Source organism: Dermacentor albipictus, chromosome 1, assembly GCF_038994185.2.
Source record: "Dermacentor albipictus isolate Rhodes 1998 colony chromosome 1, USDA_Dalb.pri_finalv2, whole genome shotgun sequence".
Taxonomy (NCBI): domain Eukaryota; kingdom Metazoa; phylum Arthropoda; class Arachnida; order Ixodida; family Ixodidae; genus Dermacentor; species Dermacentor albipictus.
The window spans coordinates 497,421,895-497,445,758 of NC_091821.1; the positions used below are offsets into that span (position 1 = coordinate 497,421,895).

General features: G+C 47.7%; 1 protein-coding gene across 2 annotated transcripts in view; it reads right to left on the minus strand.

Annotated features, from left to right (window-relative positions):
* Positions 1 to 258: 258 nt before the first annotated feature.
* The window catches only part of LOC135908827 (uncharacterized), a 60,533-nt gene continuing 36,927 nt past the window's right edge, over positions 259 to 23,864 (minus strand). Inside the window, exons 3-5 of one of the 2 annotated variants that reach the window (XM_065440658.2) lie at positions 22,372 to 22,681; positions 4,145 to 4,266; positions 259 to 1,726 (exon numbers count right to left, since the gene is read on the minus strand). In XM_065440658.2, coding sequence (XP_065296730.1) covers positions 1,319 to 1,726; positions 4,145 to 4,207 — 471 coding nt within the window. In that variant the 5' untranslated portion in view covers positions 4,208 to 4,266; positions 22,372 to 22,681 and the 3' untranslated portion in view covers positions 259 to 1,318. Of the gene's footprint in view, positions 1,727 to 4,144; positions 4,373 to 22,371; positions 22,682 to 23,864 lie in introns of those variants that run through there. The other variant, XM_065440657.1, reaches the window with a different exon arrangement.

Below are 23,864 nucleotides of genomic sequence, written 5' to 3' on the forward strand. Positions count from 1 at the left end.
GCGAAGGCGTGGGTTCGTGCCCCACCTGAGGCCAGTAGTTTTTTTCATCCATATTCATTTCGGTTAATTTATCATTTCTATATTTCAATTAGTAGAAGTAATTTCCCGAATGTTTTCCTTGGCGTCTTTGTGCGTTGGCTTCTTACGATTTATATATATATATATATATATATATATATATATATATATATATATATATATATATATATATATATATATATATGAACAATGCTTCATTCAGTAATGGCAGGTGGTAATTGCAAGTGCATCGCGGTTATTTGATCAAGACGGCACCTTTAGTAGTTGGGCACGAAAAGATATGCGTTTCTTTATTTGGTTTCGTTATATAGCCGTATGCGCAAAAGAGGAGGGGAAAGACGGATGAGACTTTTTATCGGACGCGCGCGTGTGTCGTAATGGCCCAGTGGGATACAGGAAGCCGCGTGATGCAACGTGTAGTCAAAAGAGCAGACGAACACATGCCGCTTCAAAATAGCTTTTACATCGGGAAGTGCAAATTAGTGCAGTTGGCTGTACATTTCTTTAAGGGTTTGCTCATAGGCTCTTCTCTGTCCGTAATTGTTTCGCTTGCGAGTCGTATGAAAGAACCTTCACTTCTCAATCTCAAACAATATTCACGCCTTATGATGCAGCTCGGGACAGTGTAGACTTGTTTGTTTCTTTGAGTACGCGCTGACTCGAAATGTTTGGCATCATCCTGCCGCCGCCTTATCGGTTCAAATAATGCAGCAGTGACCATTGCTTGGTAATTGCTGATGATATCCCATTGTGTTCAATTTTCAAAGATTCAGGGACGAACTCACAAAGCTCTTCATTCGTAAGTGCTTTTTTCTATTGGAAAGCAGTGTTCGCTAATAATTCGTTCAGCGTCAGGATTTGCGGGGATTCGCTTTTACAAACACTTCTAGCTTAAGAACTTTTTGTTAATACGTGCCGTGGTCTCCTTTGCACCACGCGTCGGCAGCAGATGTATTGAACAGCCATTGCTTGGACAGGCGCTGGTAAAGAATGGTGTACAGCGACAGAAATATGAAACCTGGATTCAAGAGCCTGTTCGCTCTTGGGAACGCTTCCCCGGGCTGATCGCCATCCACAAGCATTCACTATGAGGACTAAGGGTAGTCCAACGACAGCCCCAGTTATTTAGAATAAGGAGAAAAAAAAACGCTCCGGTCGACGCACGGCGACTGCACGCGTCGATGAGTGATTGCGGCTCGCGCGCCCTCCGAAACTGTCAGGGCGCCAACCAAAAGTCACGTGACAGCACCATCGGCGCTGTGCGCGCAGAGTAGGGCGTTCATCGAGTGGCCAGCTGTTCAAGAGACGAAGCCATGCGCCTGGCCAGGTTCTCCCACGTGCTGCGCGCCACCTGCTTGACCTTGGCGACGAAAGCGTCCCACTGCTCCTGGATTTGTCCCGCGAACTCGTCCTCCTCGCGGCTCCTGGGTGCCGCGTACGTGGCCCTCGTCAGCTGCTGCATCAGGCCCCGGCGCGCCTGCTCGCCCATGCTGTGCAGCACCAGGCAGATGCGGTCGGCCGTAGTGTCGGTGCCGTTGACGAGCACGAAGGGCGCTTCGAGGGAACGGCTCGGCTGGCTTTTTCTCGCAGCAGCAGCGTCCAGGCCTCGTTTGCTCGGTTGCGGAGGTTGCTGCTGGCGGCGATCAGCAGCGATGGGGGGCGTGGTTTCGGTGGCGACCGGCGGGACCTTCGAGAGAATGTGCAAACGATACAAAATAAGCCATGTTTGATGCCAATGAGTATCATTCTAGAATTAATGCACCCAAGAATCTGTAAATTCGTTATTACACAACATTCCGCATTCTCATTACGAACTGCTTATACGAATATTCTAATACTTAAAGATAGTCGTTTTTAAATAAAAGGGCGGTTCCTTCGGGTACATCCCGTCAGTAGTGGTGATCACGGGGTGACTGGTAATACTAGAGTGTATACTCTAGTTATACGTGGTAATCCGCCTTATTTCGACGCATTGTGGCGCCATCGTATGAAAGGTTAGGGATCATTCTTATTCTTTCCGGAGCTGAACCGGAACGCAATTTTTTTCAGTGAAACGAAATTAAAACCAGAACGAAAAAATTACCGACGATTACGTTACTTCCTAATGCGAAATTTGAGCGCAGCAAATAAGCTGTTTCACCTTTTCGATAGATTGAGGCAAAGAAATCGAGCAACACATGTATGCGCTATCACAGAATTTTTTTTTATTTTTCACACGTATTCCTTTAACAAAGACTCCACTAACAGTTCTTGACAGTCATGAAGGAAGCTTTGTGGTCGGAGAAATAGACTGATATATGTTCGACTTGGTACACCAATGCTTGATTCTCAAAGACGAGATCTATACAAGTGCCTCGCGAGGTTGTCACAGCCGTGGGACGCGTTACGAGCGAGAGGAACGGGATGTTCTCCCGCATAAGTGTTAGGAAATTGCTGTTTGTCTTTATGTCAACATTAAAGTCCCCCACTACTATCATCGGTGTGGATCGATAGACGGTTAATGCGAGTTGCAGGAAGTGCACGACGTCTTTCGTGAGTGCAGTAGCGGACTCACGAAAGCGGTATCAGTCGGTCGCTGCTAGCGCTGGGGGGATGAAAGGGGGGCGGAGCTGGTTACGAGGCCGACGACAACGCCGACGCGAAACCCAGGAACGGACGCCAAAGAGCCATTTGTGTAGCCAGCCCTCCTCCACAGTCTCTCCTCCTCCCTTCCATCATCCTCCCTCGCCCGGAGAGCCGACAGCGCGCATGCGCGGCGGCGGAGCAGATTCGTCGGCGAGCTGGTTACGAGGCCGACGACAACGCCGACGCGAAACCCAGGAACGGACGCCAAAGAGCTGCGCTCTAAAACATTTCTTTGCGACACCCTGGTCGCAGCGCGCTTGTTCGCCGCTGCTGGTTGACGTAAGCAGAACGTTGACTCGAGGAGCGCGCCTTTGCGCTCGCTCAAGTCTCCCAGTTTCGTTTTCGAGCGCTCTGATTGCCTAAATTCGCCCTGCCACAGTAACGCAGGTAATCCAGGTCCAAAAGTTAATATGGCTTGTACGTAGGGCTCGCTTCAATTTCCCAGTTACGGTGAATCTGCTGAAACTAAATGATTAGAAGGTATCTAATGAATTTTTGTTAATTGACGACTAATGACTGCGTATCATCCGTCACCCCATGGTCACCACCAATGAAGGCATGTGTCCGAAGGAAACGTCCTTTTGTTTAAAAGCGGATATATTTAATAATACTACTTAAGTTCTTCCCAGAAACATTCGATATGTACACTAAGCATTAGAAAATAGCCACGGCAACGCGCCGTCAATCTTACGCAAACTGGGGACCGGGAGAGGCAACACACCAACAACCATGAAGAACATTCAAGTACCGCCCTTTGTCTAATGCTGATCACGTCATGAAAAGGCTCATGTAGTTAGCGATACATTGATCAATATAGTATTCAAAGTTACATATCACCTTGAATAAATCGAGTGCCCTCTATGCGCATGGAGTCAGCTCTCAACCTTCTATAGGGCTGAGACTATTGCGATCGGACCTCTGTGCTGTCTTGCCGAAATATGTCTCTAGGGCGGTGGTTCCTCACTGATGCATCTGAGGTGACGGATAAGTTCAAATTGACCAATGTTAACGATAACTCTAATCGCCACTTGGTCAATGAGTTTTACACGTTTTCAGAGTCAAAGTGCCTTTGACTGAGCAATGTATACAGTGGCGTTCAAGCGACGACCAATTTTGGGCATTGTGCCTATAAATTATAAAATACAAATATTTGCTTGGTCGTATAACGTGTCAGTACATCGGGCGAAGGGGTGCATGGCATTGTAGTTGCTTAACGGTTACGGACTGGGGGTGAATGTAGTTTTCTGTAGCTTAAGATGCCAGCTATTTCGCGTAAATTTTAGCTGTTGCTTTCCCTGGGTATCTATTTTTTCGTGGTTGCAGCCACCTTAAGAGCACAATTACTTCTGCAACACGTGCCGGCTCTCTGTGGGCGCTAACGTGCAAATCGCTTGTATTGTGTGTTGAACAGAAGTCAGGTTTTGTCGCTAGGCCCTCAGAAGCTTACAATAAATAATGGCTCACTGCACATTGATCTTACCTTTCGGTTGGGCATAGCGCTTGCCCAACCAGCCAGCAGGAAAAGGAGCAGTATTGACTTCATCTCCGACGGTTCCCCTCTTTCTGATTTCCAGTTCCAATCAGCAGGTAAGTACGAAATTTCTGCAGAGAACAATATTGTTACAGGGTTTCTCAGTTGGTAACTGTTGATAGGGTCCGTACATCTCGGCATACTACAACGCTAGCTACCTTTTAATAGCATGCAGAAACCTCTAAAAGGTGAACTAGATTTCGTTGGCGCCTCGCTGACCTATGTCTAAAAGAGCGGCTTTGTAAGAGAAACACTGCGTAAGTCTGCTGGTGGGCTGAAAGCCGCATTGCTAACGGCTTCACTAAGCAATGACAAAAGAGCAGCCAGAAATCTATGCTTCGCCATCGCTTTGCTATCATAGACATTGGACCCTGTTTCAGCACTGTTGGATTATTGCCGTTGCCCTTATTTCGCTGCCAACATAATCGCGCTGAAATATGTTTACTTTCAAAGTCCTTGACAGTATCCTCATCTGTCCCGAACTCATCAGTTGCACTATGTTTCGCATTCCGTGCAAGATCACCTGAGAAAATAGACTTTTCCATGTTCCTGCCTTTCATAACCAACACTCAACCATCCACAGGATACTGAGTCATTATTACGCTTATTTTCACGATCTCGTTATTTTTCATAACTCGCTGTCGTTGTTCGTTTCTGAGCTTTGCGTTGTATCACAGTATCACACAATTTTTCAACTGCCCTTCTCCTTTTTCTTTTGCATTGATCTTGCGCGTTGTATGCACACTCTTCTTTTCAAGATTGTTCTTTTATTGATTGTTTTTTTTTACTTAGGTTGCCCTGCAGTATTCTGCTTTTTTTTATGTTTGACTGCGTGAGCACTCAGACTTGATAGTTGTTCCTGAGCACGGTAAATAAACGATTAGATTATTGATTATTAGTAATATTATTACTTCTATTATTATTAATATTATTATCATTTATGTATGCATGCGCCAGTACTCAGACCTTATTGTTCTTTCTGGGAACGTTAAACAAACATGATTGATTAATTGATCGATCTGTCCTGCGGTGGGGGAGAGCGCAAACTGTTAGGTTTAATTGAGTCTTTGCGTCTGTCCTGCGCACAATAATCGTCCGCAGCGTGCGGAACAGCCTAACACTTAATCAACATGGGCTTATATACCGGGCCGTTCAACAGCAAACCTTGGGCCCTATAACGTAAAACTATTCCAATATGTTTCTATTCCAATTTCCTGACGTCAAATTTGCGTAACCACCGACGCAAGCACCGGGCGGTCACCCATAGGGTTGTCTGAACAGACCAATCAAACGCTCTCCTCGTTCATAGGAGGTCCCTTTTGTTTGCTTGAAAAACGAATAACATTGCCTACACTGAGCGGCTTGTTGTATCTAATTGGCTGACAAGAGGCGAGGAGAACGCTCAAGTGGAGAGGGATTCACTAGGGCAGAGCCAGTGCACTGAAAACCGATAACCGGATGAAGAGGGTGGTGCCGGCGTCTGCGATTGGTCGGCTTTCCCTTACTTAGCTTGTGGTGGCTGGTCGAAAATCGCGGCGGCATGCAACGGAAGCTTAAGAATGACGCTAAAATTGACCCTCAGCAAAGAAGAGTTGGCAGAATGAGGTAGTAAACGTGTCGAAAGTGCTTAAAAACGTTACACGGTCACGCAAGAAGTTTTTTTATACGCAAATACACCCATGCGCTCCGGCAGGTGCGAGTAGCCAGCGTCTCAGCGATCGGCGGCAGCTGTCTTTTTATTCCTTTCGGAACGGGGCAGCCTTCGGCTATTCCGAAAAAAATTCAGTTTTGTTCGGCATATTAATGCATCTTTATCGCGTACACGTCACTTTGACGCGATGAGTTCGTGCGGTTTTGTGACGTCGCGTGACAGGCAGGTGAAGTGGGTGCAGCCCGAAAACTTTTCACCAATAGCCGAGGGCTAATGGCGAAAAGGGGTCGAATCAGAAATAACTGTTTTTCTTTTTTCTGTCAAATCATGCATAATCAGTGTGCACACATCATATCAGATGGGGAGGTATTGCGGTTTTTGTAACGTCGCGTGACAGACAGGTGAAATGGGGGGTGGTCGAAAAAAGTTTTTGACCAATCGCGGAGGGCTGATAGCAGAGTTGGAATAGAAAAGTTTGGAATAGTTTTACGTTATAGCGCCCCTTGTCAGCTTTATGGCCCGGAAGCAGTCGGAACAGGAAGAAGCGGTCGAGAACAGGAGTCAACGTGACTCTGTTTACTGTGACATATGTAGGCAAGGCGTTTGATGACGCCAGTCATGCCCCGTTGCTCCCAAAACTACGAAACCGGTGTTTGTGCAACTTTAATGCCTTTGCTGCAGGACTGCCTGTCATACCGGCAATGCTATGTCGCTTCCAACGGACAGTCTTCGGGCACGTACATAGCTACCAATGGTGTGCCACTAAAGGATCGACTCTGTCCTTTAACCACTCCTCTTCTGTATCTTTGTAAATTATTTATCGATAGTCATAAAAAGCTCGTCTTTCTTGCTTTATACGGATGACACAAATATATTAGAAGAAATTCGCAGCTATCCTGACTGCGCTCCACTTCAACAACACATATCCGCGTTTGCCTGTTGGTGCGTGGAAAACAATCTAGTGCTAAATGACCGAAAGACGAAAGTAATGTCATATAGACGCAAGACAGATGAGTGTTTTTCTTTTACCGCTTGCCACACTCTCTCGAGGGTGTACAATTACTGGCCTTCGAATTATATTTGATTCCAAGCGCACCTTACCGCCTCGCACAGAATGCACCACTAAGCGCGGTCTGCACACCCTGGGCACAAGCTGAGTATCGAGGGAATTCAGAAAGGCACGCGCATTTCTTCAGCCTCCTTGTGCTAGAATGTGCCGCTGTCGTTTGGAGCAGTACTTGCCGGCCTAACAAATACTGTGTAGACATAGTCCAGGGGAAATCTGTCTTAAACATCGATATCAGTGTTTCAGGCAGGTCGGCCATGAACAACAGTCGCTCACAGTCCTCGCTCGGTCTAGAAGACATGGACTGCAGAATCACGAAAGCTAACTTAACCTGTTAACTACGAGGTCGCGGGATCGAATTCGGCCGCGGGGACCCCATTTCGATGAGGCGAAATGCGAAAAGACCCGTGTACTTATATTTAGGTGCACGTTAAAGAAGCCCATGTGGTCCAAATTTCTTGAGTCATCCACAACGGCGTGCGTCATAATCAGATTATGGTTCTGGGTTGTAAAACCCCATAATTTTTTTTAAAACTTACTTATTCAAGCTTGTAGATGGCCTCATTGATTGTAAAGACGTATTCGACAACGTTAGTATAACAATTTCACACACACACACAAAAAAAAGGTGCCTAGACGTTCGCACGTCTCTATTTCTGGCTCTTCAACGAATCCCTTGGCCACGATTGTGCATGCCTGCAGCGAACACACACGCGAAATTGACATGTTACCCGCCGTGGTTGCTCAGTGGCTATGGTGTTGGGCTGCTGAGCACGAGGTCGCGGGATCCAATCCCGGCCACGGCGGCCGCATTTCGATGGGGGCGAAATGCGAAAACACCCGTGTGCTTAGATTTAGGCGCACGTTAAAGAACCCCAGGTGGTCAAAATTTCCAGAGTCCTTCACTACGGCGTGCCTCATAATCAGAAAGTGGTTTTGGCACGCAAAACCCCAAATATTATTATTATTAAATTGACATGTTCCACAGACGTCTCCCCAATTCACAAGCAGAGCTCGAATCCGTTTCATTACATATTTCCAGAAATGTAATGTTCTTTTTGTATTATGGGGTTTACCGTTGGTATATGAAATGTGTACTCTTTATTCTTGCTTGTTGGTTTGCATGTGTCCGCCTTGCTCCATGCTTGGTGTCTAGACTTCCGAAAATCTCAATGTTCTTTTACGTGTGGTATATGTTATACCTTGTTATGTTTACTGGTATGTTTCCCTATGTATGTTGTATTATTTTATGTCTTTTATATATTGCAAACCGCAATTGAATGTAATATGAACTTTTTATTCCTCTTTGTTGATGTATATACAGGGTGTCCCAACTATCATGCACCAAGATTTAGAAATATGCAAATGCCACGTAGCTGTAGAAAAGCAGGGTAAAGTGGTTTGCCGTCACGTGAAGATATTCAGGTTATTTTCGCATTCCGACTAGTTATATAATTAGTCTTTATTAGTTATTCAACTTGTCAAATATTATCATTAGATGGAAAGTGTAAATGAGAAAATTGCAGAGCAACATGAAAAACTCTCGATACAGCTTTATGTTGCCCAATACGCGCTACATAAAAGTGTATTTCCGAGCGTGAAAGCCGCCCGCGAATACACGCAAAGTACATCGAGCGGCCAGTCGCGCGGCAATTTTGAATGCATTCGCAGGGCTCTTTCACGCCTGGAAAAAACACTTTTATGTAGCACGCATTGAGCCGCAGAAAGCTGTATCGAGAGTTTTTCATGTTGCTCTAGAATTTTCTCAATAATACTTTTCATCAAATATTACTGCCTTTCGGTACCTAGGTAGAAGGTTTTAGTCACAGGGACGTGTTTAACGCAGTGAGTGCTTTTATCCAAGCAACCAAACGCATACGGTACTAATTCCTACTTTGCCTACAATTATAATTGTGAATATTCTAAGTTACTCTTATTGGGGATTTTGCAATCACTCTCCTTATTTTTCTTTTTATATTTGATCTTCCGTATCACTGGTCTCACTTCTCAATAACACAAAGCTCTTCTATTTGCAGTGAGGCCTTTTTGTGGCCATTCTTCTTTTTTAAAGCTATTAACAAAGCATACAACTACCAGATTCTTGGCCTCTCCCCGCATATGGCTACGTGCCATGTATTATTATTATTCCATGTATTAAAACTTCTTGGGCGACTTTGTTGATGCGTATTGAAGCCATTGTAGCACAAACACGGACAAAGAAGAGGACAACGCACCATGACAAGAGGACAGGAGACCAAGACCTGTCTTCTTTGTCCGCGTTTCCTTGCGCTACAGTGGCTTCAGTAAGTGCCATATTTTGAAGACAGCAACAACAGCTGCTGCCAGACGCGTTAGACGCCAGACGCTCCTCTTAAATGTCATGTTTCAAAAGTGTGAACAAGTTGAAGCTGCTTTGTACTTTCCATGTCATTGAAACACAAAGACGTGCTCGCCTTGCTTCTAAAATATGTTGTGCTACGGGTGGCGTTGCGACAACGTTCAGGAGCAGCTGGGTGACGCTCACGGGCTTTCACTGCTGCAGTTGTTGGTGCTCTCTTGGGGTCTATCAAAAGCAGACTGACATAGACCTCGTGAGCGCGTGGTTTATATATAATGAGTTGAGGGAATGATATCGGTGTCAATATGGAATGATGCTATCATCACATGTAATGGAACGCACATTATTATTATTACTCTCTCACAATGACATCCACGGTAGCACAGTTCCTGAATACCAAGAGGTTGAATGCGTCGTCGGCGATACCTTTGAATAGGTGCCCGATCTTGTCTGCTCCGGACATGTGTACCGTCAACTTTGCGGCAAAGCGCTATAATATCCTGAGTATATGAAATGTATGATTCAGTAGATGACTGCGCTCGAGAGCCAAGTTCTTTTTGAGCGGCTAGCTGACGACCCAAGGGCTTCCCGAACAAGTCGTTCAGTTTTCCTTTGCATAGGTCGCAGCTGGCGACATCGTACTCATGTGTCTCGTATACTAGACGCGTGCGGTTCCCTTACGATAAAATACCACTATTGCCAGCATAAGCCTATCGTCCCACCTGTTCTGTTTGATGACACGCTCGTACCATGAAATCGAATGCTCAACGTTCACGTCATCTGTGCTACTGAAGGTGCCTGGATTTTTTGGAAGCGGTAAGGTGACGGATGGCGGGGACGGCTGCTGCGCGGTAAGTTGCGGCGCGATGGGTGCTTCAGTGGCCATCGCCGAGGAAGCAACGCGCCGACCGCTTCGGAGTTTCGTGTTGGGGTGATGGTGATGAACAGGCAGCGTACTACGCACCTCCCCCAGAAATATTGCACTAAACACGTATATTTGCAATTATTTACAAGTAAGGCTAGCGGCACAGGAGTCACAGCAGCCAAGATGGCGAGGAGCAATTTCTCCGTTTTCTTTATCGACGCCGGCCTAATGCGACAGACTTCTGTCTCGCGGCACTACTGCTGCTTAGCAATAATTTGCGAGTAGAGATGACACGATCCAGATGGCGATTTCCAGTGGGAACCGCCTCGCTCAGCGTGAACTTGTTGCGCTCTATCGCGGACATGTCACGCATCACGCCGACGGAACGACCGCTACAACATGAAGATGACGCAACGGCGGCAATCAGATGATGACGAAAGCATGACGAGAACCGCATGACGACACTGGAATCACTACGACAAAATGACCATAATGGAAACACCACAGTGGCGCATGATGATGACTGCATGACGACACTGGAGTGGCGACGATCGTGTGGCGATGATGGCGTGACGACGATGGCGTGAGGACCATGCAGTGATGACGCTAGAGTAGCGACGACTGAATGACAACGATGGTGTGATAGCGTAGACGTAAAGACCATGGGATGATGAGGCTGCAGAGTAGCGACGATGGTATGACGACAATGCTGAGACGACGACTGCAGGAGGACGATGGTGTGACGGCTATGGTATGACGATGGAGTGATGAAGATGGTGTGACAACAATGGTGCGACGACAACGTGATGTCGATGGCGACGATGGCGTGGCGAAGAGAATGACGGATCCGGAATGCCGACAATTGAATGGGGACAGTGAAGTCACCAAGACAAAATGACGACGATGGAACGACCACGGCGGCGTGACAGCGACCCTGTGATGGCGAAGCAATGACGGCAATGGCACGACAGCGATGGAATGATGACGATGGACTTATTGCCATAGAATGACGACAACGGCTCGTATATGGTGGCGTGATGACGAGGACATGACAAAGGAGTGACAGGAACAGGGTGAAAAGGGTTACACCGTCGGTTTGGGCCACGGTGTATAGGAAGGGTACAGGGTGGGATGAAAGGTATGTAGCATGTGGAGACAAGGAAAGGAATTGGTCTGCAGTTGCCGCCAGACAGCGGCATCTAACCTATTAAGCGAAGGATGAGGAGGGGGATAGTTATGGCGACATTGTCGGTACTACTTCAGCGTCTCGGTGTACTGTAGGGGCTCTGGCGGTGCGTCGTCTGGGTTGGACAGCTCTTCCAATGGTGCCCGGCCAGTCAGACCTCGGGCTACCACATTAACGCGTTCATTACCATGGAGAGAGGCGTGTCCAGGAGTCCAGACGATACGCACCCTGTGTAACGTGGGAGGGGGGACAGAGGAGAGAATTAGATGTGTGTGTGCAGACACGAGTCCTTGCGCGAAGGCCCGGCACGCAGCCTGCGAGTCTGTCACTATGGTGATGGGGGTGTCTTGTGTGGAAAGGGTCGAGGCGTGGAAAATGGCCAGTGCTATTGTCCCTTCCTCTGCTGAGCAGCTGTGCGTTGTTAGAAGTGTGGCACACACCCTAAGCGCGTCTGTATTGTCAGTTACAGCTAAACACATGGCCCGCCTCTCTGGGTAGCGGGCCGCGTCAGTGTACAAAACCGGTGTAATTGTGGTGCGGTCTCCAAACATGGGTGAGAAGGCCTGAGTTCGGGCGCGTCTACGGTCGGCGTGTTGCTCTGGATGCATATTGCGGGGAATCGGAGCTACTTGTATGCTAGCACGTAGAGCAGGAGCCAGGCGATATTGTGGGACGTGTGGGTGTCTCAGGGTCAGGGTAGCCAAGGCGAGAGAGTATAGCGCAGCCCTGACGGCTGCCTCTGAGACGTTGGAGCTGACCATTGCGATGAGCCTCCAGACGCTCGCCTACGGTGTTGTGGAAACCAAGCTGAAGAAGCAATTTTGTGGAATCAAGTGGAGGCAGTCCAAGAGCCGCTTTCACTGCCTTCCGCAAAAGGGCGTCCATCTTCTGAGTTTGAGTGAGGTGAGATTGTGATATGGTAGGTGATATCTGAGCCGGCTGATTATCAGAGCTTGTACTATGTGGAGGACGTCTTTCTCGCGAAGGCCTCTTCTACGATTAGTAATGCGGTTTATCATATGTGTGACTTGTGCTATCTGCTGACCCAAAGGGTGCGTAGTGCGCGAGGCTTTGCAATCAGACTGAATGTGGAGGCCCAAGATACGGAGTCTAGCTACCTGAGGTATGGGGCTGCCGTGTAAAAACAGGGAGATATTAGGGGATTCGTAGGTTCTGCGGCGCCGCCTGTGCACGAGGAGCAATCAGTTGCGTTACGAAGAGACGCCACTCCGCCAACTTTCCGCTTTTTCATAACTCGAGCTGGGACTTGAATTTTTGTGTTCAGATTATCCGTGAAGTGTTTCTGCATCGACCGATACTGGGTTTGGCCGTATGTGACCAATATTTTCCCAGTTAAGGACATTGAAACTTTTCCGTTGTGCGAGGTCGGACTAATGTTACGAACTTGTACCGCTGCACCACGATTACGACTTTGTGGTCCCGTAGCGCTCGTCACCCGTTTCGTGACAGAGCGTTGGTAGCGAAGACTCCGAGCCTGGCGTCGATGAGAATAACAAAAGGGACTTTATACATTATATACAGGTTATCATACAGGACATGAACGGGTCGGCACTGGGGCCGAGTGCTCACAACAAACGCGACTGTTCTCGCACGGCGACGTCCGGCGAAAACGCGTGACACATCTCACCCCAGTCGGGAGCGACACTGTCTCCCGGTGGGTCGGCGGATCCTGTTTTTCAGGCAGCGCGTCGCTGCTTTTATAATCCCCGAGGAACCATTGTCACTCAAACGGCCCAATACAAAGTCAGCACACGATGGTCGTCCGAGGGGTCCAACCAGCGACCACGCTGGCCACCCGGTTCAAAGTTCGCGCGCGCGGAGACCTCCATGCAAAAAGGAGGTGCGGCGCCGGGCTGTCTGGCACACGCGGACACGTCTAAACACGTCGCCTGCCGATGCTTCTCCCGCAGGACACCGCTGCCTGACGGCTCAGCATCTTGACTTGTGAAGGGAGAATTAGGGCGCTCGCAGGATAGATTCTGCATCTTGCAGATTCGGACTCCGGGCTTGTGGTAATGGCACAACACTAAGCCTGACTCAGTCGCTTCGGCGGCCGTGGATAGGCATAGGCACGAATACGCCGAGCAGCCTTGTTGTGGCCTCCCATCCGACTACTGGTGTTCACCGGAGCCTCAACCTGCCCTCGACGAGTACCGCGCCATGTACCGTGTCCACTTTTATGGAATTCCAAGAGGCCCAGTCCATGGAATTTGCTTCAACGAGCCAGAATGCGCCAACGTCCGATCGCGCCACGTCAGCACTGGACGACCCGCACTCAAACTGGCAAATGAACCTCACTCGACGACAGAAGAAGTTGACGAGCGCAGAAGCGGTGACCGCAGCCGGGACCACTATTGAGCCACCCGCCAAACAACTGCAGCCGAATACTTCGCAAGCACCAGGGCAACGCTCTAAGCGTCGCCTGTTGCCACCACTCCTCAAAAAAGATTTTAAGATCGTGCTTCGACCTTTCAAGAGATTTATTGTCAAAGACTTGACCAACCACCAAATTTCCAAAGCCGTGGCGATCGGCTGTCAAGGCCAAGTCACGGACACGCAGTTCATGGTCAGGCTTAGACCAGGCTCCAACATCATTCTTGTTTGTACACCTCACCAGCAAGTCACTGACCGGGTGAGGTGCTTGACCAACCTCCACGTTAACGGAACACTGCACCAGATTAATGCGTACACGGTGGCTCCGGGCAGAGTCTCGCATGGCTTGATTCACGGAATCGACCCCAAGATACCCATCGAAGCGTTGATGGCCCACTTGCGCATGCGTACTCAAGGGGTAGAGATTCTTCAGCCTCAGATGCTTGGTGACACTAAGACCGCGGTACTTGCCTTCAGCAGTGAGTACACGCCCAGATATGTATACTCTTATGAAGGGGAGATGCCCTGTTACCCCTACAAGGCAAAGACGCAAGCATGCTGAGTGTGCTACAGCACCGGCCACCGCCCTGATATGTGCCCCACCCATAACATAGTGGTATGCCACACGTGTGACACCCAAAACCCATCGGAAGGGCACGGCTGCACCCTGAAATGCGCTGCCTGTGGGGAAGCCCACGCTACTGGTGCTAAGGAATGTAAACTTCGCCTCAAGCCTATAGCCAAGAAAGCCAAGGTTCCTGCACAACCAGCACCAAGTCGCAAAGACCAAGTATCCTGGCAAAAGCAAAGACGTAGATGGTTCAGCTCTGAACGCGAGACCTCAACAGAGTCGCGGTCCCCTTCCAAGACTAGAGCCCCGGAGCCGCAGCAGCAGCTGAAGAAACCGAAGATCCAAGTTAAGATGCCTCCAGCGCCACACAACGCCCAACAGGTGAGCTGGGCTCGAGTTGTATCTCCGACTGCTCCTATTACAGAACCCCCAGATTATCAGAAAGTCATAGCTGAGAATAGACAGTTCAGAGAAACCAAAAACACTTTGCAACAACAACTTAGTGGTCTCAGTGCTAGGCTTAGTAAGCTGGAGGGAGCAGCGAATCCTACCCCGCCATAACCCAAAGCACCCCTATCAGGCACGGAGGCCATGTTGCAAAGCGTAATGCAACAGATTAGCAAATGCAACAAGAAATACAACAGCAAACATCAATGCTTAACCAAAGTTCTTTGACCGCATGACGTGAAGCTTGTAAGCGCACAGATGAAGGCCCCTTGTCCAACCCCAGAGCTCCGACCTACCGCCGCACTGTGAACGCTACAGATGTCACTGACACAGAGAACGTGGATGATGGAAATTAGGTGGAATTCTTCAGAACAACTTCAGATTTGGCAGTGGAATTGTCGTACATTCCACAAGCGAGCAGCAGCCCTCCAATGCTTTGTACGAAATTCATTAAGCCCATCGGACATAATCTGCTTACAAGAAGTTGACCCCCGCCCAGTAAAACTATTGGGCTATTATACGCTGTTCAATTCAAAATTCTCTCGTGTCCCAACGCTGGTATCTAAAACTATAACTGCCACTGCCCATTATATTTAAGGCCGCACAGAAACTTATCACCAAACACTCGTGGTTTGGCCCCAGAAAATGGGCAAAGCCCATACAGTCGTTCTAAACGTGTACAGTCCCCCAAAAGACAAACACGAAGAATTTACTGCCCTCCTAACTCTCGCAAAAATTATTGCGGGCACCAAAGACCAACTAGTGGCATCGTAGATTTCTACGCTCCCCACACCAAGTGGGGCTGTCATAGGGACTCGCCTAAAGAAGGCAACCTCATCAACTTTGCGGAAAAGCTAAGATTACATCTAGTTACCCTACCGACAGTACCCACACGCTTAGGCAACAGTATAAGCAGAGACACATTTCCAGATCTCACCTTCACTTACAACATTAAACGAGTAACTTGGACCAACCTAGAAGAGAACTTGGCAAACGTTCCTTAGTGTATCCATATCATTTCCCAAGCTCCATAGAGTAGTAGGTGACACCATCCTAACGAACTGGCTGCCTTCCCCTCCCACCCCCTCCCACCCACATTCCGAGGAACGTCGAGGAATTGAGTCAACACATTAAATAGGCCCACGAGCAAAATTCAAAAAAAGCTGCGCGTACGGTGGACACACCAGCAGTAGACAACCACCTACTCCATTTGTGGGAGAGCCACAAGAGCTTGTTCAGACGGTGGAGAAAAAAAAAAACGCCTCAACCACACATTGTTATGCAGGATAGCGGCCCTCTCAGACGAAGCCAATGCTTATGCAGTCCAGCTAGCTACCATAGGATGGCTACAAATCTGTAGCTCTGTACAAAACACTTTAGGCACAGTACAAACGTGGACAGTCCTGCGTAACATGCTCGAACCCGGCAAATCCAAAACAGCTATGAGTAGAACGCTAGAAAGAATAGCGGATGAGTTCCCGGGTACAGACCAAGAGCTGATTCAAGACTTAGTCGCACGCTATATTGGACATCAACCTCACACGCCTTGTAACGCTCAGTATAGCGGGGCATGTACCCAACCCAGAACTGGATGCTACACTCACCAAAGCAAAAATCTTTGCCGCCGCACGAGCAGCAAAAAGAAACACAGCACCGGGGCCAGATAAAATTACAAACGCAATGATTAGGAACCTCAGTGACGATATCTTGGAAGATACTACCGACTACCTCAACCAACACTACTGGGAACAAGGTCACGTACCTCTAGAGTGGAAGAAAGCAAATATCACAATTGTACCTAAAGCAGGAAAAACCCCAACAATCGAGGCCTTGCGTCCCATTTCGCTTACCTCTTGCATGGGCAAACTGTATGAAAGTCATACAGAACCGCCTTCAAGATTACATCGAATTCAATCACCTTAATTTTCGCACCTACCGTGCTAGGTTTCAAGGCAGGACTGTCCACACTGGACGCCTCTCTTCTGAAAGAAAAAGTCTTATTCCGCATACCTAAGGGTAGCGAACACCTCATTCTTGCCCTCGACCTCAAGGGAGCTTTCGATTACATCTCACAGGAGGTTATACTCAACGAACTCAATGTCATAGGGTGCGGTCAGCGAATATTTGCATATTCATGTCCTCCCTCACTGACCGAACAGCCACAATAGGCATTAGACAGACCCGGTCAGATCCTATAAATATGCCTAACAAAGGAACCCTTCAAGGAGCAATAATATCACCACTCCTATTTAACATAGCTATGCGCAGGCTCGCTCATGCCTTATAGGAAGTACCGCAATTAGGCTACACTATATATGCGGACGATTAACCCTTTGGGCTACATGCGGCTCTCTAGCGCAGGAAGAGCAAACACTTCAGGAGGCGGCTGACATAGTCTCTAGTTTCGCTAGGAACAGCGGACTTAGCAGCGCCCAAGAAAAATCAAACGTTATACGAGTTCACAATTCTCACTATAAAACAAAAGGACAAGTAAATCTTAGCGTGGACGGTCACCCCATTGCTGAAGCCACCCAAGCCCGAATTCTGGGATTTTGGGTACAAAGCAATGGCAAGGCTTCACTCACCATGAAAACTTTACGCACCAGAACTAAACAAATATCTAGGATGATACGCCGCATAACGCATCACCATAAAGGAATGAAAGACAGACACCCTACGGCTAGTCCAAGCTTTCGTCCTTAGTCGAATATCGTATGGGCTTCCCTACCACCATGTTGAGCAAGTCCGAGGAATACCAAGTAGAAGCAATCATTCGCAGTGCGTATAAAGCTGCCTTAGGGCTGCCTAGGCAAACTCCAACTGAGAGGCTTTTGGCCTTGGGCCTACATAACACTATTGCGGAGCTCCAAACTCCGGAACTGGTGTCGCAGAGCACTACCGCTGTAGGCAGAACTATCTTAGGCAGCATAGGAGTCCCACCCCCTTTAAATACAGGAGATGCTATGGAAGATATGACTAAAGAGTGTAGCAACCACATATGGACCAGACCGCTTCCCAAGCATATGCATCACGATACCCACCAAAGTCTTCGTTTAGCCAGGGTCGAATGGCTACGCCACCAGTTGGCACTACAAACACCCGTATACCCAGATTTATGTGCACGTTCAAGAACCACAGGTGGCCAAAACTTTCGGAGTTCTCCACTACGGCGTGCCTCATAATCAGAAAGTGGTTTTGGCGCGTAAAACCAAATAATTCATTTCAATTCAGTTGGCACCCAAACCACATGCAATATATGCAGATGCTGGTACCTACGCAAAATCACGTTATACAGCAGTAGCCGTAGACAAAAAACACTAGCCCCATCGTCACCGCATCTTTAACCACATCTTGCATAACATTTGCGGAGACTGAAGCAATAGCCCTTCCTGTCCAACATCAGGAGAGGAGAGGCTACTCTTCAACCATAGTAACTCACTCTCAAGAGGCATGTCGCTTACTTATGACAGACCGTTTACCTTCTATTACCCTTAGGTTTCTAGGTCGTAACTTGCAACGGTACCACACTGTAATATGGTGCCCAGGACACTCAGGCCTCGTAGGCGACGAACGGGCTGATGCTTTAGCTCGTGATCTTTGCAACAGAGTGGAGCAGCCCAGCTCACACGCCTTGCCTATGCCGAAATACCTACGCAAAATGTTGGAACACCAGCGTTTAACACGCCACAAATACGCCTCCCCGCACAAATCCTTAAACGGGGAAGAGGCCATAAACCTAAAGAAAATCCGAACCGATGTTTATCCGCACCTCATAAAACTTCACGCGCTCTATCCTACACAACATCGAGCTAGATGCCCGTGGTGTGGTGGTAGATCAGCCTTTTTCCACATTTTGTTGACGTGTGAAAGAATGCCGCCAGAGTTAGCTATTCAGTCTAACACAAGCAAACAACAATCATAAGTGGAGCAGTGGGAGGTACAGCTCGCCAGCTCGGACCTGGGTGTGCAGAGGGCACTCCTCCAGCAAGTCCAGCGGGCGGCCAAGGCCAGTGGATCCCTGTACTAAAGGAGCCACCCATCGCTCTTCGACCCCCGTTCCCCCGCTCCCTTTCTTAATAAAGTTTTTACTACTACTGCCTGAAGTTCGTCCTTCTGGCTTTAAACGGCTTCGCGACATCGTAAACAGCATCGTTTTTTAACAAAGTACTGTATTGCCGTCGCTCTGTGATTGGCTAACCTCCTGGCTAGCTCAGATAGTAGAGCGAGCGCCTCGGAAAGGCGTTAATCTCGAGTTCGTGTCTCGCACAAGGACGACTCTTCCTTCAACTGCGAGGCTTTCCGAAAAACTCGAATGATTTTCCTTTGTAGGTTCTTGCTGCAATTTGAGTGGATGCGAATTTTCCCTTTCAGGTACTTTCCTCCACCTTGCGGGCTTTCGCAGGGCTGATTTGCCAAAGTGCCGTTTTATACATGACTAAATAAACACCAATAAAATTGTCCGACCAGCGTTGGTCCGACGGCCGGATTCGAAGGCATGACGTCTATTGCAGAAGCCCGATATTGAAACCGTTACGCCACGGACGCCAATTTTATTGCCGATCAGAGTGAAAAACGCACTAAGAAAAAAAAAATGACAGGACGGAAATCACGCAACAAACAAAATCAAATCACTTTACGATTTGAACCGTCACTCAAGCTGGGCCGTCATTGACGTTTAAAATTCTTTGAGCACTGTCAAGGGCTCTACCCTCGACAGCCACTCAGAAACAGTGTCACGGTTATTGCATTTCTACGAAAAGCGTCGTGCACTCGCGTAACAACAGCCGGGCGGGACGCGCGCCCGGCCACAGTGAAACCTCGCCGTGCGGGCGTTCCACAGACAGTGCAAGCCAGTCAGCATTATCAGGTACTCCGTCGTCGGTGCTAATGTTCAGAAATCATATATCGTTAGCTTCTAGTGGAAAATGCTTCTTTAGCGTTCGCTGAAGCACGTACGAAAAACACCGCCCCTCTCAGCAGTAAAGAAAAACATGATCAGTAGCCTTTGCTTTCTTACAGCTAAGACAGCCTGAGCCACGCGGTAGAAAAAAAAAACGCCGTTATGCTAGAAATATTTCTACTGCCAATGTATTTGTACGTAAGGACATAGACGTTTCTGGTGGGCTATGGCCTGCACTGCCAATGACTCTATACATAGGCAATGCTAGGTCCCATAGATCTCGCTAGAATTTCCTTTTGGTAGCAGAACTAAACAAGTATTCGTCCTAAAACCTTGCAGCCAAATACTGTACTATTGTTGCCACTTCTATTAAATGACCATCGCATCGGTGCCCGCTACAAACTCGCTCAGTGCACATTTGAGCCTCACCTGAATCACAGTTCACAAAAAAGGGTCGGTTAGACATCGGAAAAAAAAAACGGTTTATCTCCCGTCGCAAAATCAGGTGTGTCAAACCCGCACCCCCATCCTTCACCCTACGAAACAAATTCGTACGAGTAGAGCGCTCCCAGGTAGGGTTACGCCACGGACGCATGCATCGACAAACGCCATAGAACCCCATTACGAATTTCTCGCGTGCAAGTGAGCGCGTTGAAACACTTGGCACCGTTTCGATTTGGCCTTACCGAGGCGCAGTTAGAACGTAGCTCGCGCGGACAAAGAACGCGCTGGAAACGCAAGCAACCAGAGAATTGTGTCTGCAACAACTGGGATAAGCTTTTGAAGAGGAAGCGTTAGAATGCCGGTGGACGTGTCGGTGGGCTAATTACGCGAGAAAAAAAAATAACCTCAGAGCGACGTTTCTTTCATTTAGCAAACAAGATTGGTAGTAAAACTGAGTTTACTTAGGAGATCGTCATATTGTACGTGGTATTCTGTCGAGTTGCTTATCTCTTAAAGGGCAACTCCGGAGTTTTTTCAACCTAATTAGGATATTGCCATTTTCAAATGGTATTGACGGTCCTGTCACCTATCGGTTGGTTCGGTTTCCTAAGAACTTCATCAGTAATTTTAAATATCAAATAAACGAGATACCGAAACGGAAACGGGTGGCTGTTTCGTGTGACTTCACGATGAGTGAATGACGTCAGGTGATTCGTCAGGTCCCTACCATAATGTAAACACGCAGAACGCGTGCTAAGCACGCAGTACACGTGGCGCTTACACCAATGAAGCGAAGCTGATGATGTCTCCTGACGACACAGAGAGCTTTCACAGAGTTTCAAACTAGACAGCGCCGATTTAAGCAACGTTTTCAGCGAAAGTGGGGTGTATAGACTCTGACGTCGCAAACACAGGGTGGCCAGTAGAAAGTCATGCGTTTGGAACGGAACCAATATTTAAGATTCATTTTCAGGAAAAGTAAGTGACTTGCATCCATATAGTTTGGCACAGATAATAAGAATGCAAAAGAGAACATATACGCAAAATTTTATTAACATCAGTGGACATCGAAAAATCACCGGACTCGCCCTTTAAGTACAGCAGCCTTGGTTTCAAGAGCAGCGTATGAGCTTCATAAGTAATGACTACAAAGAATGACACGCACTATATGAGAATTTCTCCGAGGTGAGCTTTTGCCATAGTTCTTTTGCTAGGGCCGAAGCGATGCCTGAACGCGCAAACAAACGTGATGCCTGAACGCGCAAACAAACGCAATGACGTCCTCTTCTGCGCCTGCTTACTATAACGTTCTGACACTGTGCATGAGGCCTCGGACACGAATACCGGCCGTGGCGATCACATCCCAATCGGGCCGGAATGTATTAATTTCCCCGTACTGAATTAAGTTTATGTGCGCGGTAAGGACCCCCCATAAGTAGGCGAAATTATTCCGCAACACACCCTGCGGCCTTTCACATATACCGTACGTGTCTTCCTTTGAGAGGTTTTAATCTCACGTGAAGATATATGTAAAGGGAAAATGTCGCTTTTTTCTTTTGCACAGCAAAATTTCCAGTCGGTCATGTTTTGGTTACTTAACTTGCTTTTGCCTCTCCCAAGCCCAAATGTAGGCTGACATTTAACCGATAGAATAGTGATTGCGACAAGGAGCATTGCGGTGTTCATCACCCACATGAGCAGAATGCTTTACTACGAAGTCTGCGAAGCTTCTATCATTTGCGCTACGCTGATACATGAATAGCGACACGGTAGTTTTGCTTTGTGTCAACTAAACTGCCCCGCCAATGTCTAAGCGATGTTCGCAAGAATACATAGCTGCTTGCGTCTGTTTGCGACGCCGCAATGGAAATGCATCTTCATGATGTGCACGATTTTGGTTCGTCGAAGAACAATATACGGAGTTATAGAGACGCTAAAATAGCGCAGGCAGTGAGGCTACAAATGTACTCTTGGTTACAGCGGGTGACCCAGGCCATAAACGTGATTATAGATAGCTTTCCTGCCAGCAGATTGATGGAAACAGCTCCGTGTGTACATATATTTTAACTTTTAAATGAATTCATGCTACTACATGGCAACCAACTTAATCAAATCTTGAAGCTTATCAAGCTTCAAGCTTAATCAAGCTTATCAAATGATTCACCATAGCAAGCATTTTTCAAACTGCAAAACATTCATTTGCCGCACAGTACTCGGTATCGAAAAATTATTTTCAGTTCATCGGGATCAGGTTTAACCATTGCTTTCATTGTAATCTAGCAGCAAGGGCAGACAAACAGCCGAGAACACTTACCACTTTCTCCGGCAGGCCCGCAGTTAGTCGCGCCGTAGTCGAAGGTGCGTCACAGAGCTACTGAGGCGGCAGTCGCTGGGGCGAGCTTTGCGTCAAGTTTGCACTGAGAGCAGCGTGCCCGTGTGCGGCCCACGGAAGTAAAGCGAGGGCAAGGGTCGAGCGTGGCCCCGACCGCGGTCGCTTCCGAAGCGCAGTTCCTGCGGACACGGCGGCGGGGCGCGTCACGCCCCATCGGGTCGCCGCCGATGGCATCTTCTCGCACGGCTGGGTTTTGCATTTCGCGCCACCATGCCTCGACAAGAAAGGATTGCTGCAAACAGTTGGCGGGTCAAGCACGTGAGTTGTTTTCGGCCAGTGAACCGTCACGGCCTATTGAGTGTCATTCGCTTGTGTGGAAGTTCGCAACTTCCAGGAACGCTGCAAAAATTTTTAAACGATGTCCCATTCGAACACTGCACACAAAAAATAATGCGGAAAGCAAAGCCTTGTCGGATTTGCTTGATTTGCTATGATGATTCAACTGATAATATTCTTATGCGCGAACCGTTTACTTATAAACATGCAAGGCAGATCAAGGCACACTGTTGGCGTTTATTCCAGGAGCGGCCAAAGGTAGCCCGCCGAACGTCGTCACCCTCTTTCTCCATCCTCCGTCTTTTTTTGTCATTCGCGTTCCTTCTGCCCTTTGTTACGAGAACTCGTGACAATGTGGCTGCGATTCAGGAGCTATTTCGGTACGGCAAATAAATCTGCGAGCAATTCAGCTGCACTCAGTACAGCAAAAGTGGTTGTTTCTAGAGTTATCAGTGCCTCAAATAGTGATCCCATATTGTATAGTAGGCTGTAGACGCCGAGGTGACCGGAAGCGCAGCTGGTCATTACAAGGTGGCAGCGCAGCTCCGGCTTGGCAAGCGACTTGAACGCGTCTATGAACCCGTCGCATATTGACCAAGTCTTACTTAGACGAGGTAAAACACCCTTAAATCATTAATAATTCAACGTCTGTACGCCATTATTAGGCCCCAATGTTTACACTCGTCATTACCCGACTGTTTTCTATATACTGTAGGACGAAGGCTTCTCCCAGCGATTTCCAATAACCGCAGTCTTGCGGCAGCAGATTCCAATACTTTGCACAAAAATTTGTCAATCTCATCCTCCTGCCTATTTCTCTGCCGCGCTCAATTTCATCTTCTTCGTTTGTTACGTATTCTGTTACTTAAATAAATCTCATATATATATATATATATATATATATATATATATATATATATATATATATATATATATATATATATATATATATATATATATATATATATATATATATATATATATATATATATATATGTGTGAGATTTGGAGGCAGTCGAGCTTGACAGGTCATGTAATGCGCTGAGCAGATAGCCACTGATTTATTTAAGTAACAGAATACGTAACAAACGAAGAAGATGAAATTGAGCGCGGCAGAGAAATAGGCAGGAGGATGAGAT